Source organism: Eretmochelys imbricata, chromosome 1 (genome assembly GCF_965152235.1).
Source record: "Eretmochelys imbricata isolate rEreImb1 chromosome 1, rEreImb1.hap1, whole genome shotgun sequence".
In the NCBI taxonomy this organism is placed as follows: Eukaryota; Metazoa; Chordata; order Testudines; family Cheloniidae; genus Eretmochelys; species Eretmochelys imbricata.
This window is the reverse complement of record NC_135572.1, coordinates 57563000-57576263: the sequence shown is the minus strand read 5'-3', so window position 1 is coordinate 57576263 and position 13264 is coordinate 57563000. Positions and strand designations below refer to the sequence as shown.

General features: G+C 43.0%; 1 protein-coding gene across 1 annotated transcript in view; it reads right to left on the bottom strand.

Annotated features, from left to right (window-relative positions):
* Positions 1 to 13264, bottom strand: part of LOC144269231 (guanylate cyclase soluble subunit beta-2-like) — a 37513-nt gene that overhangs the window by 12289 nt on the left and 11960 nt on the right. The window contains exons 7-14 of the mRNA XM_077825160.1: positions 12853 to 12967; positions 10157 to 10260; positions 9011 to 9227; positions 5984 to 6304; positions 4751 to 4899; positions 4084 to 4230; positions 2420 to 2574; positions 123 to 286 (exon numbers count right to left, since the gene is read on the bottom strand). Coding sequence (XP_077681286.1) covers positions 123 to 286; positions 2420 to 2574; positions 4084 to 4230; positions 4751 to 4899; positions 5984 to 6304; positions 9011 to 9227; positions 10157 to 10260; positions 12853 to 12967 — 1372 coding nt within the window. The remainder of the gene's footprint in view (positions 1 to 122; positions 287 to 2419; positions 2575 to 4083; positions 4231 to 4750; positions 4900 to 5983; positions 6305 to 9010; positions 9228 to 10156; positions 10261 to 12852; positions 12968 to 13264) is intronic.

Genomic DNA, 13264 nt, shown 5'->3' with positions numbered 1-13264 from the left:
ATGTGATGTATGTGTACTGTAGGAGGCAAAGGTGTTCTCTGTGAAGTATGAGCTTTATGTTGATCAGAGAGAAATGTCATTGTGCATCCTATATCTGGATTAAGACATTTCTCTTAGCTTACCCATCTGATCCGTGTGACTGGAGTGCTGCTTTTCTGCTCTCCCCATGATTTCATTCTCAGTTGCATATAGATTTTGCCTCAAGATATAGGTGGTCATTTTTCCTTTGCCTTTCACCTCAATTTCTCCCCTTTCAACTATTTCGAAGCCTTGATTTTGTAGATATCTGCACAATGGAAGACATGGGACAACCATTAGGACAAAGAAGTCCAGGCGGGGATTTGGGGTGAGTAGGATGAAGGAAACATTTTGCAGAACAATATTTGTAGGGTTGGATGCATTTTTAGTGCTGTTTTTGTAAACAGAACAACACTATCAAAGCACAAGTTCATTGTTCTAATTAGGGTTGGCCTAGAGGCTAAGCTTCTGACCTGCAATCACTTTTGCACATGCTTAGCTTGACACAGACTATTAGTCTCATTGATGTCACAATGAGCAGATATTTATCATGTGAACAGCCTCTCTTACATCTTGTGCTTTCCCCTGGCCTTTACATAGGAGCATCAAGCTTAGACCCCTGTCCTGCAAATATATACGCACATGCTTAACTTTATACACATGAATATTCGCAATCAGAGCCTAACTTAGACGCTCTTCTGTAAAGGCTGTTTACACTGGGAAAGTAGAGAACAGAAAAGGCGCTGTTTAAATGTTACACAAGTGTTCAAAATTACTCAAGACATTTCTCCGAACAGGAAGGTACTCAAGCCCCAGTCCTGCAATGGGTAGTGCCTGAGTAGCCAGCTGCATCCCAGAAAACGCCACTGACTTCAATGGGTAGAACCCCACCTGACTTCCACCCAGGGGCAGCAGCCTGCCCATCCACTGCACATGTCACAGGATTGGGACCTAACCAGTCTGTCTTCAGTTGCATCTTTGGCCATGGTGGGCAAAGTTCCCTGTTAACATAACGTGCAGTTAAACACAGAAAAGTGACCCTGTGAAAATAATGTGAGAGTCAATATTTGTGGCTCGAAATCAACTGTGCTCACTTCACAAGTAAATCTTTTCCCTCCGGGCAAATCCTGCATACTTAGCCTCTGCTCTTCTGGCTCATGCATCATCACCAGTAATAAAGATTTGGAAGCTGAAATGTAACGAATCTGTTGATGATGCATGAGTCAGAAAGGAATCCAGCTCCCACTACCGAAACTGGTTAGCTCTCCAGTATGAAAAGGAATAGAATATACTTGGTTAGTACAGTTAGCAAGTGAGTTCCTGAGGATGTACTGTAGAGGGAGCAGTTCTGTTTAGTTAAGACAGTGCCATTTGTATAAAGTTACATTTCAGATTATAACTGTTCTTTACAGTAATTATTGACAGGGTGGGACGTTTTGAGTCTTTCAAATGGAGAATGTTCATCACGAGAGTTTCCAAAGTTCCATATTTAATTAGAAGCCACACATGAATTTGTATCAGGAATGCAGAATGCAGAGTTAAACATCCCCTAGTTGTTTAGCTTATTTGATAGCATCTCTCCTGTGTTACATTAAAACAAGCAAATATCTTCATCCCACAAAATTGCTTGTTGTTGGTTTCTGGCAGGAAAATCTTCTTGGATTGAATGCATAAAAATCCTGATGGGTATTTGGGTAATGCAAGTGGATTGGGACTTCAGATATTTATTTGATTGTGAACCTCTTTGGTTTTCATGCATAGAAGAGAGTAGACTGGATTATGATTATGGTCCATAACATCACATTTATGTTGACTGTCAACCCAATCCTTCAACTCTTACTCAGAAAAAGCTGTCATTAAATACCACAAGAATTTTGCTGGGGGTAGCAATGAAAGGTAAGACACTTTATTTATTATTTTGGGGCAGGAAGCGTTGCCATGTTAAAAAGCTATTCATGTAAATTACTTGTTGCTCTGAGAGGCAGTGTGGCTGAAAAGAAGCTCCTAGTTGGGAACTGCACCTTCTTCACGCTGTCATTGCAGAGCTGTGACTATATGCCACAATCAAACCTTGTATGTGCAAAGTGCTTGTAAACAGGCACTTTGTGTGGGTGTTGCTTGAGCAACAGGCACTGCTGCGTCACAGTTTAGGCACTCAGATTTAAACTGTATCCCTCAGTGTTGTTCTGAGATTATTAGTAAGTGTGAAAATGAAACTTTATCATGTGTGTTTCCAGATTGAAAAGTACTGTGAGCTAAGTGGAGTGGTGCTCTATGCCTACATTGGCTCTCATCCAAGAGAGAAACTATTTGTGTTATTAATGCTATAAGCAGAAGAGAAGGAGGAAAAGAATTCTGGGTTGTTTGGGGGTCTCATTATTATTTAACCTTTTGACACTACCTGAACGCTGTTGGGCTGAGATGGATTTTGTTAGGAAGTCCATGACTTTCCATCCGAGAAGCTGTGTTGACAGTGTCTCCAAACAAGCAATACCTGGGCATCTTCTCACCAACCACTCCAGCCAGAACTGGTCCTGTGTGGATCCCAACTCTGATCTGTCAGTTTAAACCCAACATGATATTTTGAAAATCATATTGGCTCTTCATTGCGATCATCAGTAAGATGTCAGCAGCCCATCCCCATCCACCGCCCCATTGGATAGTACTGAGCAGTCTCTCCCCCATTCGGGGAACTAAGTAGCTGTGCTAGAAAGACCATTGAAGACAATATGTGTAGTATATTTTGGAAACTCTGCTTTTAAGGTACAGCAAGTCTAAAAAATTGTCTTACGGGTTTCCAGAAAAAGGAGCTGATATTACAATTCAGCAAACAATGAAATGGAAGGAGGACTGGCCGCATCTTCTGCTGTTCTCTATATAGCACGCTTCTATTTCCGGCACTGCCAGACTGGGTGGATAGCTGGGCAAGTTCCATCCAGGCATACAGTGGGCACAGGATCCTGTTGATTTCAGTGGGAAATTGGCACCTGTTCACACCAGGGCTGAACTTTATCTTGCATCTTACTAGGTAAAGCCTGAACCTGCCATGTGGCAATTAAACTGGTACAACTCCCATCAGTAGCATCATATTGAAAATATACCCAAAGGGATTTAACCATTGACCAGTGTAAAAGGTGTAGCTTTTTACCAGCATTTGTGGTCTGTAATAAGACTTGAAACAAGAAAACAAACCAGAGCACTCTTCCACCAGAGAACAGATGCACGCTGCTCAACTAGGGTGAAATTCATCCCATGCAAAGGGCTAAATTTCACCAATGGACAGTAGCCCATTGCCTAATGGAAGTTGCATCAGTGTCTCAGAATAAACCTTACCTCTACGTATACGACATACGTCATTCAATCTACCCACACTTAGCTTTGTCCTCTGTAAACTGGCTGTTATCTCACTACTTTGCTGTAAATTATTGTCAAAGAAAATGCTAATAAAAACTGGTTATAGACAACGCCCTGCATTCTTCTTTCTGCAATACTATTCCCTCCTCTAGATTAGGAATTGGTCCTTTTTGGTAATAGTTCACACTGCATTTTTATAGTTGTGCAGTAATGATTTGTAAAATGGCTTATACTTTCTCAGCTAACAGGAAAAAAGCCACAGCCCTGCCCTGTGTTAAGCAGCTCAGACAAAGGAGAGGCAAGGTTGGAATAAATCAGGGTCAACTACTTTTGTTCTTGTTCTGGAGCCATTAACTGACTTGCTAATTATGTACAGACACAGATGCCAATAAAGATACAGCAGATCCCAATGGACTTGCTCAATGAACATGTGCCTAAGTGCTTTGTTAAAGTCCAGATTAGTGCTCGGCACCATGCAGGATTGAGGCCTAAAGGCCCAAATTCAGCAAAGCACATAAATGCATTATTATTTGTATTACCGTAGCACCTCAGAATGCAAGTGACGGACCAGGCCCCCATTGAGCCAGGCACTGTACAAACACAGCATGGGACTTAAACTCTTGCTTAAAGCTACTCGTACACTTAGGCTGTGATTCAGCAAAGCACTTAAGTGCAGTACTTTGTATCAAACTGAGTTCATCTGTTTCATACCTGAATAGGCTCTCCAGTGATTGGGTTCATCACCTCTCTGGCAGCAGTTCTCATACCCAATGCAAAATTGGCCACTCTTATCGCATGACTGGCAATAGGCACTGGGACTCCTCCAACTACCATGTATGCATCGCCTATTGTTTCAACCTGACAGACAAGGGAAAGAATGCAGTAGTCAGAAAGGGCCTGATTCAAAGCCCATTGAAGTCAATGGAAAGGCTCCTGTTGAGTTCACTGGAAAGCAAAACGCCCAGTTCTGTAAGGTGCTGAGTGCCTTGCTCTCCCATTGAAGTAACTGGGGGTTGGATTCATTCATCATGTCACAGGACTGGGGATGAATCTAGGGCCTAGCTGTGTATGAAATCTTTTTTCATTAGTTTTATATACTTTATAAACTCTCCAGTGACAAACTCTCAGTTCCTGAATCTTCATGGTGGGGAGAGTAGGGAGGTGGGATGCTCCCCCAAATTTTCAATTCAAAAGTTTGACAATAAGTCAAATTGCATGTTGTGGTGATAGCCATTCTTCTACATTTTAGCCTCTCTTTAGAATTGTGAGAAACAAAAGTGGGAAACAAAATGTGGGAAACAAAAGCAAACAAAAGCAAATGTGGGAAACAAAAATGCAGTAAAGAACAGCACTGAACACAAGTAACAGAAACACTTACTTTATACACGTTGTGAACACTGGTTAATCTATCAAACTTTGAATACATTGAATTCAGCATGTTCACGATTTGGATAGGCTCACAGGCTGAGCAGATATTTGTGAATGTCACTATATCACTGAAGAGAATCGTGCAGGAATTAAATTCCCCTGAAAGAGAAAGCAGATATGAGATGCATATTTCTTTATAAAAGCATCCACTGTTATTGACTACGTCAATAATAAAAGTTGACAATAGATTTCTGTAATCTGCCAACCAAAATCCTATTGACTAGTTTGAGCCAAAGCACACAGAACTCAATGGAAAGACTCCCACTGACTTCAATGGGCATCAGATCAGGCCTAAAATTAAGAACCTAAAATGCCCAAATTGCATTGAATTTCCATGGGATGTGGGCACCTCACTTCAGAAGGCTCCACTGAAATCCCAGCCTGAATATTTTAATATTTAAAGCTATACTGTCATAGCTGGCCACATTTCAGCTGTATCTTCTATCTGTTTGCAACATTCTTCTAATCCATTAGCTGTGTTTTAAAAAAATATGGTTCCTATAATGTACTCTTATAAAGCCATGCAAATACCCCAGTGACTGTGAACAGCCCTCTCCCGTTAAGACTGCTGGACTGGACCCAGAATGTCTTTTACGCCTTGTTTTTAAAAATATCCATTTTTCAGTGAAGAGTTTAAGTAACTCTAAATTCAAGTTCGCAGTTTTGTGCAGTAAAGTTCAGAAGTTCAGCTTTAGAGGCACAGACTAAACTGGTGCATGTAAATTAGGCAGATGCCAGAAGTTAAAGGCAGTGTTAGATGGCTATTTGATTTGCATGGGCAAATGTTTTTTGCTCATACAGCGGCAAATGTTTGACCACCTGCTTAAATTTAAGCACCTGCTTAAGTGTTTTGCTACATGGGGCTTATGAAATCAACCTTTCTTGTTTTAGCAGTTACCAGGTTAAAATCAAAAGAACATATAATCCACAAGTGCACATCTTACCCTCACATGAAACCAGCCCTGCTCTTGGTTGGTGATGGAGTATTCACCCTCTCAGAACTGCACAATTTTGCCTTTGGGATTAGAGAATGGTAGTGGTGGTATCACCAGCAGCTTCTTATTCAGTGACTGGGGAAGGGAATGCCCATGGAATACTCAATTATAAAGGCAACTGAAAAGTTTTTAAGGCCAGCCACACTAGTTGAACCTGAAGAGTGTAAGTGATAATGAAAGTCCAGTACCTGCTTCCACCTTTTTGCCCTCCTTGAGCAGATTGGCTACATGTTTCGGCAGCATGGAATACAGCAAGGTTTCTGTTTTCTTCTTTTCAGCCTCTAAGTTCTTTGAGAGGATCCTGAGCTCTTCCTTCTTTCGCTCCAGCTGGTTGGACAGCTCTATCTCTGCCAGACGCTGCTGGTTCAGGAGAATGAGGTCCCTTGTTGTGTCATGTTGTGCAATGTCAGAAATGTGCATCTTTTGTTCCTCCAGCTCCTCTAAACTGCGGAGCTTTGGTGAACACAGGTACATCATGCACTGTATGGACTCCATCCAGATCATTTGTCCTTTGAATAGAAAGGCATGAAGCAGTTCCAACACATTTTGATTTACTTCCCTACATATTCCCTGCCTGAAAGCTTTCCCAACCTATACATGAGTCTACGATAAAATTAACAAACAATTCAGCTAAGGTTAATTTTTCAGACACGTGCAGTATTACTTTCCCCAAAACACTGAGACACTTTGAGGGAAATCATAGAATGATAGAATCATAGAATATCAGGGTTGGAAGGGACCTCAGGAGGTCATCTAGTCCAACCCCCTGCTCAAAAGCAGGACCCATCCCCAATTAAATCATCCCAGCCAGGGTTTTGTCAAGCCTGACCTTAAAAACTTCTGAGGAAGGAGATTCCACCACCTCCCTAGGCAACGCATTCCAGTGTTTCACCACCCTCCTAGTGAAAAATCCTAGTGAAATCCTGAAATACTTGGCATTTTTATAAACTAACATAGAGTCTGCATGCACAAGCCAGGGTTAGTATGTGATTGTGGAATATACAATGGTTGGGCATGAAGCAAAAAGAAACAAAAGGATATTCCTAAAAAATTGCTCTCATTGTGACCTCTAGCTGAGTGGCTCATGAGCTGTAGAACACTGGTGGCCAGCACAGCACTTGCTGGTGATCCATGGAGAGCAGGCTGGTCAAATGCTTTTGGCTCTTCTTCCCTTTTTTGCCAGGAGTTTTTACAAGCATCCAGGGTCTTCATAGACATATGAGCCTGGATGCCAGTAAAAACTGCTGGAATCAAAAAGAAGCCACCCTAGCTGTAAATAAGCATTAGGGGCAGGATTTTAAAAAAAACACTTAATCTCTACAGTAAAACTTCAATGGGAGCAGAGTTAGGCCAGTGCTTACAAAAATCCCAGCCTTGCATATTGCCTTAGAAAGGTCATAGAATCATAGAATATCAGGGTTGGAAGGGACCTCAGGAGGTCATCTAGTCCAACCCCCTGCTCAAAGCAGGACCAATCCCCAACTAAATCATCCCAGCCAGGGCTTTGTCAAGCCTGACCTTAAAAACCTCGAAGGAAGGAGATTCCACCACCTCCCTAGGTAACCCATTCCAGTGCTTCACCACCCTCCTAGTGAAAAAGTTTTTCCTAATATCCAACCTAAACCTCTCCCATTGCAACTTGAGACCATTACTCCTTGTTCTGTCATCTGCTACCACTGAGAACAGTCTAGCTCCATCCCCTTTAGAACCCCCTTTCAGGTAGTTGAAAGCAGCTATCAAATCCCCCCTCATTCTTCTCTTCCGCAAACTAAACAATCCCAGTTCCCTCAGCCTCTCCTCATAAGTCATGTGTTCCAGTCCTCTAATCATTTTTGTTGCCCTCCGCTGGACATTTTCCAATTTTTCCACATCCTTCTTGTAGTATGGGGCCCAAAACTGGACTCAGTACTCCAGATGAGGCCTCACCAATGTCGAATAGAGAGGAACGATCACGTCCCTCGATCTGCTGGCAATGCCCCTACTTATACATCCCAAAATGCCATTGGCCTTCTTGGCAACAAGGGCACACTGTTGACTCATATCCAGCTTCTCATCCACTGTAACCCCTAGGTCCTTTTCTGCAGAACTGCTGCCTAGCCATTCGGTCCCTAGTCTGTAGCGGTGCATGGGATTCTTCGGTCCTAAGTGCAGGACTCTGCACTTGTCCTTGTTGAACCTCAACAGATTTCTTTTGGCCCAGTCCTCTAATTTGTCTAGGGACCTCTGTATCCTATCCCTATCCTCCAGCATATCTACATCTCCTCCCAGTTTAGTGTCCTCTGCAAACTTGCTGAGAGTGCAATCCACGCCATCCTCCAGATCATTTATGAAGATATTGAACAAAACCGGCCTGAGGACCGACCCTTGGGGCACTCCACTTGACACCGGCTGCCAACTAGACATGGAGCCATTGATCACTACGCGTTGAGCCCGACAATCTAGCCAACTTTCTATCCACCTTATAGTCAATTCATCCAGCCCATACTTCTTTAACTTGCTGGCAAGAATACTGTGGGAGAACGTGTCAAAAGCTTTGCTAAAGTCAAGGAACAACATGTCCACTGCTTTCCCCTCATCCACAGAGCCAGTTATCTTGTCATAGAAGGCAATTAGATTAGTCAGGCATGACTTGTCCTTGGTGAATCCATGCTGACTGTTCCTGATCACTTTCCTCTCCTCTAAGTGCTTCAGAATTGATTCCTTGAGGACCTGCTCCATGATTTTTCCAGGGACTGAGGTGAGGCTGACTGGCCTGTAGTTCCCAGGATCCTCCTTCTTCCCTTTTTTAAAGATGGGCACTACATTAGCCTTTTTCCAGTCGTCCGGGACTTCCCCCAAGCACCATGAGTTTTCAAAGATAATGGCCAATGGCTCTGCAATCACATCCGCCAACTCCTTTAGCACTCTCGGATGCAGCGCATCCGGCCCCATGGACTTGTGCTCGTCCAGCTTTTCTAAATAGTCCCAAATTGACTGGGAGCTTGATTGGGACAGAAAGTGGCCTACGAGAGAAACTCTCCCTAAGGTTTGCTCCACACTATGACCGATTTGATAAACCATGCTCTAGCCATTAGTTGAGGGACATGTAGCCCAGTTTTCCAAAAGTAAACGTATAGTTAAGAAAATTCAACCTCCAGGCTTTTCAGCTACTCCTCTCTGCCTAAGTATCCCACACACACGCTGGGCAGCAGTAAAAAGCAGCTATAAGTTAGTACCTCGGAGCTTCAGCATGGGTTGGTTTCTCCGTGAGTCAGGCAACATTTCTCTGTGTGCTCTGAGGACAAATTGACTGTTGATAAATTTCCTTATGCTGAAAATGGTGAAGGTAACTTGTGGATGGATGACAGTAAAGTATTTATCCACTCTGCCCCCTGGTCGCCGTAGTCCTGGCACAAACTTTTGAACGTTCACACCTGCCTGCTTGATCCTTAGCTAAGGACAGGAAGGAAAATCATAAACCTGGGTTAAAGCTAAAAACTCTTTCAAAAACAAAGGAATGTGGAGGGGAGAAGGTATTTTAAAACCTGTTTAATTTTGGATTGAGTAAATATGTGTCCAGCTCCTCACTAGTCTGAGACCAGGGCTACCGCTTTGATATCTCAAGAAAGACTGCTCAGGGTAGCATCCGGAGTCACACATTCAGAGTCCAAGCTTCTAGCCTGAGTCTGTCTGAGCCCACTCCCCACCCCTGCCCAGTAGAAACTAACTTAGGGAGTTCAAGGAGGGGATAGAGACCTAGGGCTGGGAGGACTCAAGGTGAGATGACAGGAGCTCAAGAAATGTGCAGTCTTAGCATTTCCACAGCTGCTGAGGGGGGGGCAAAGTCTATGGATCTGGGCATACAGATAAAGTCAGATCTTTTCACAGGTGTCATTGGGAGCAGATCTGAACTCATCCGTATGCCCAGATCCATAGATTTCAATGGGGTAAAATGATGTAACTTCAGCAGTATTTAGCCCAGTTTAAGTAGTACTTCTTGCACAGTTACGTGGGAGGCAGGCAGCAATGGCACAGGAGAGCCCAACACAGAGATTCGTGGTGGTTAACAATGGGTGCCCCTAGGGTACCAGACACACCGTCCTGACGTACCATTGGCCAGTGGGAACGCTGACGAGGACGGCAGGTGTTTGTCAATTCTAATTTTAATTATACACACGCAAATATCAAGACAAAATGTGATGTTCCTTCATTTCCAACATAAGGCAAGAGAGAGAACAATTAAGGTCAGATTCTCCACTGCTGTACATCAGTCTAACGCCAGCTTCCATGACGTCCATGGCAGCTGAGGATCCAGGCCTTAGATTGTTTTCTCTGCCATAACATCTTTAGCTACAAGCTTCCGACCAGGGAGGCTGTCTTACTTCTTCATCAAACACAATGTGGAAAGGAAAAGCATTGCAGAATGTTCTCTCTTCCACCCAAAGCCTCTCTGGATAAACTGGGTCAAAAGTATGTGACAGGTTCCCTGCAAAAAAACAAACACAAGGAATAAGGGGGAGACTTTCAAAGGCACAAATGGAATCTGGGCACCAAAATTCCATGGAATGTTAACAGGAGTTGGGAGCATACATGCCTTTTCTGCCTTTGGAAAACTCCCCTTCAGTCAGTGCTTAATTTGCTAATTTTTTACATTCATAACTGATGCAGCAAGCCGAGAGGTGCTCAGCCCTGGCATAAATTAAGCACTGCCCTCAGTCCATCATACTCTGCTGTACAGTTGGTCAAAAACGTATCTTTATTTTCTGTGAAAAGCCTTGATGAACATATTTTTTATGTTTCATCAACGTTTATTGTGGATTTTTTTTTTTGGTCAAAAAAACAGAAATATTTATGTTGTCAGACTTTCAACAACCCTGAAAGATTTCAACAAACATGGAAATTTTTTCACAGTTTTTTTGATCAAAAAGACATTTTTCATCAAAAAATGTTATCCAAGATCTTTCGACCAGCTCTAATCTATTTTAATATGGAGAGAAGCACAGTCTAATGATGAGGTTTTCATTATCGCCTGAAATAGGCTGAACTTCATTACTTAATCCCTGTGACAATAAGCATAAATTTTACCTTGTCCCTTGCAAATACAGAGATCCTGGCAACAGTCTTACATAGGTGCTCCAGGCACAAACCAAAAAAGGCATCTGCATGAAGAGGAAGTCAGAGACTGCCTGAGAGAAAGCAGGTCCTTGCATCTAGACAAAAAGGCCCAGAGCCCCAAAGGTATTTAGGCTCTCAGTGTCCATTGATATCAGTGGAAATTAGGAACCAAAATACCTTTGAGAATGTGAGCCAAACTGTCTGTTGTGCTTTGTTTTCCTTGACTAAAACATAAGCCCTCGCTCGCTGGAACAGGAGAATTGAGTGTCTAAGTGTGTTGCTTGAGCTTCTTCACTGCCTCACAGTCACTTATAAATGAACACTGGCCAAATGGATTTTAATTTCCCAAATTAAAGAAAAAAAGTCGCTATCAAACGGAAAAGTCACCTCAGAGGCCAAGTTTCTGCCCACAGCAGTGTTTTATGGACAATATATTAACCCCCTGAACTAGCGTCTGTGAAGAAAATGCTGACAAAGCGCTTGGCCACAGTACCATAACTACCCTTACCGTTGCTATACAAAGCTGCACTGTGTAATGCTGAAGGCTACTTCAGTCATTTTTGATACAACATTTTTTCATAACAAAACCTTTTGGATAGCACAGAGAAACATTGTCAACAATGCATTTGGCCAGCTAGCAGCAGCAGCAATTGGAAGGGGTGCTTAGAATCCTGCAGATGACGAAGTGTGACTAAATGGCCTGTTTTTCTAGTTGTCAGTGAAAGAGCTCAGACTGGAACCACACAGCTTCTCCCAGACATTTATAACCGCCACACAGCTGGGAATGGAGCAGGAGTGGAGGGGGGAGGCGGGGGAGCAGGTTAGCACATTAGCCTTTCACCTCTTCAAATCCTGACTTAAAGGCGAACAAGATGGGCAGTTTCATCCTAGTTACCAGCAGTGCACATTTTAAAAATTGCTGCACAATTAGCTGGCTTGACTTATGAGAGTAGCTAGACTGGAGTATCAATGTGTTACAGGCCAGGAGAGTGGTGTGCTGGCAGAGCGGTATACGGAGAGTGTGCACAGCCCTTGCCCCTACTGTGCCTGGCTAAAGCGGCATTACTGCCTCACTGCCATGGTCATTAAATTCATTCACAATGCTTTCAGTGCGTATGAATTTGGACATGCTGTAAGGTGCCATATTCACAGTCCTCGAGAACGAGGGCCTCTGTTTATCCACGGAACAGGTACAGCGTGGGCAGCAGTAAAATAATCTACCCAACAGTACCTCAGAGCTGACCTGGGTGGGACCCTGCCAAAGTAGGAAGATAATTAATTCTTCCTGTTTATTCCAGTCCTTGACTTCTCTTCAGAGCCTGCCTGCAAGGTTGTGCCGGTGGTTGTTGTGGTGTGGCCACTTCACACCGGGACAGTAGACTGGGATCAAGTCTCTTCACATTGGCCGCAAAAACACCCCTATAAGTGAAAGCCTTTCCATGCTTCTATCAGTCTCCTGCGTGCAGAGGTGCTCAAAAAATTTTTGGGGGTGCTGAGAACCAGTGAAGCAAACTGTAAAGCCTGTCTATAATGGAAACCACTTCAAGCCAGGGGGTGTGGTAGCACCCCCGGTACCTCTAGGTCCAGCCCCTATGGCTGAGTGGCCAGTCCCATTGCACTATAGTATTTTTAAAATAATTTAAACAGGAAAAAAACATCATAAAAGTCCCACAATGAGTACAGAGACCCAGGCATCAAGTCACATCAATGAAAATGAAGAAAAGTGTCTGGGGCAAATAAAGTAATTGCAAATTATGGTCTGATCATATTTAAAGAAGAAAACCTCTCACCAAGTCCAAACTCTGCTATCTGTACATAAATCAGTGATATCATCTGGACTGTTTTACTGCCTCCAGTATTTATATCCAACAGGCTGCCATCCTCCTGGGAATGTGTCCATTTGTCTGCACAGCTGAGCCCCATATCTCATTATGATCACTGTAACGGAGGTTAGTACACTCACCTTTCCCAAATTTCACAACACTTTTCACAATATCCCAGTGGGATTTCTTTTCTGGGCAGCACAAGAGAGCAGAATAGTTCTCCTTCGTTGTCTGAAAAGCTACGTCTAGTGCCTTCTGGAGAGCAGCAGTCAAAGAGAGGAGAATGTTTGTGTGTGAACGATTCATACAGACAGTCCATTTTAACACTCTATATTAAGACAACATTAAGGCTGAATTGTTAAGCACTTAAAAGACAGGAAATGCTAAAGCTAAGGTTGCACATATAACCTTCACTTTGCTTCATTGTGCACAGGCCGTCTTTAATTACATGATCACGTGCTCTTTCTCAAATACAATATATCACATCATTTTAAATTATTATTTATTGAATTGATTATTCAGTCTCAGACGTGAACTCTAACCTGTGACTTA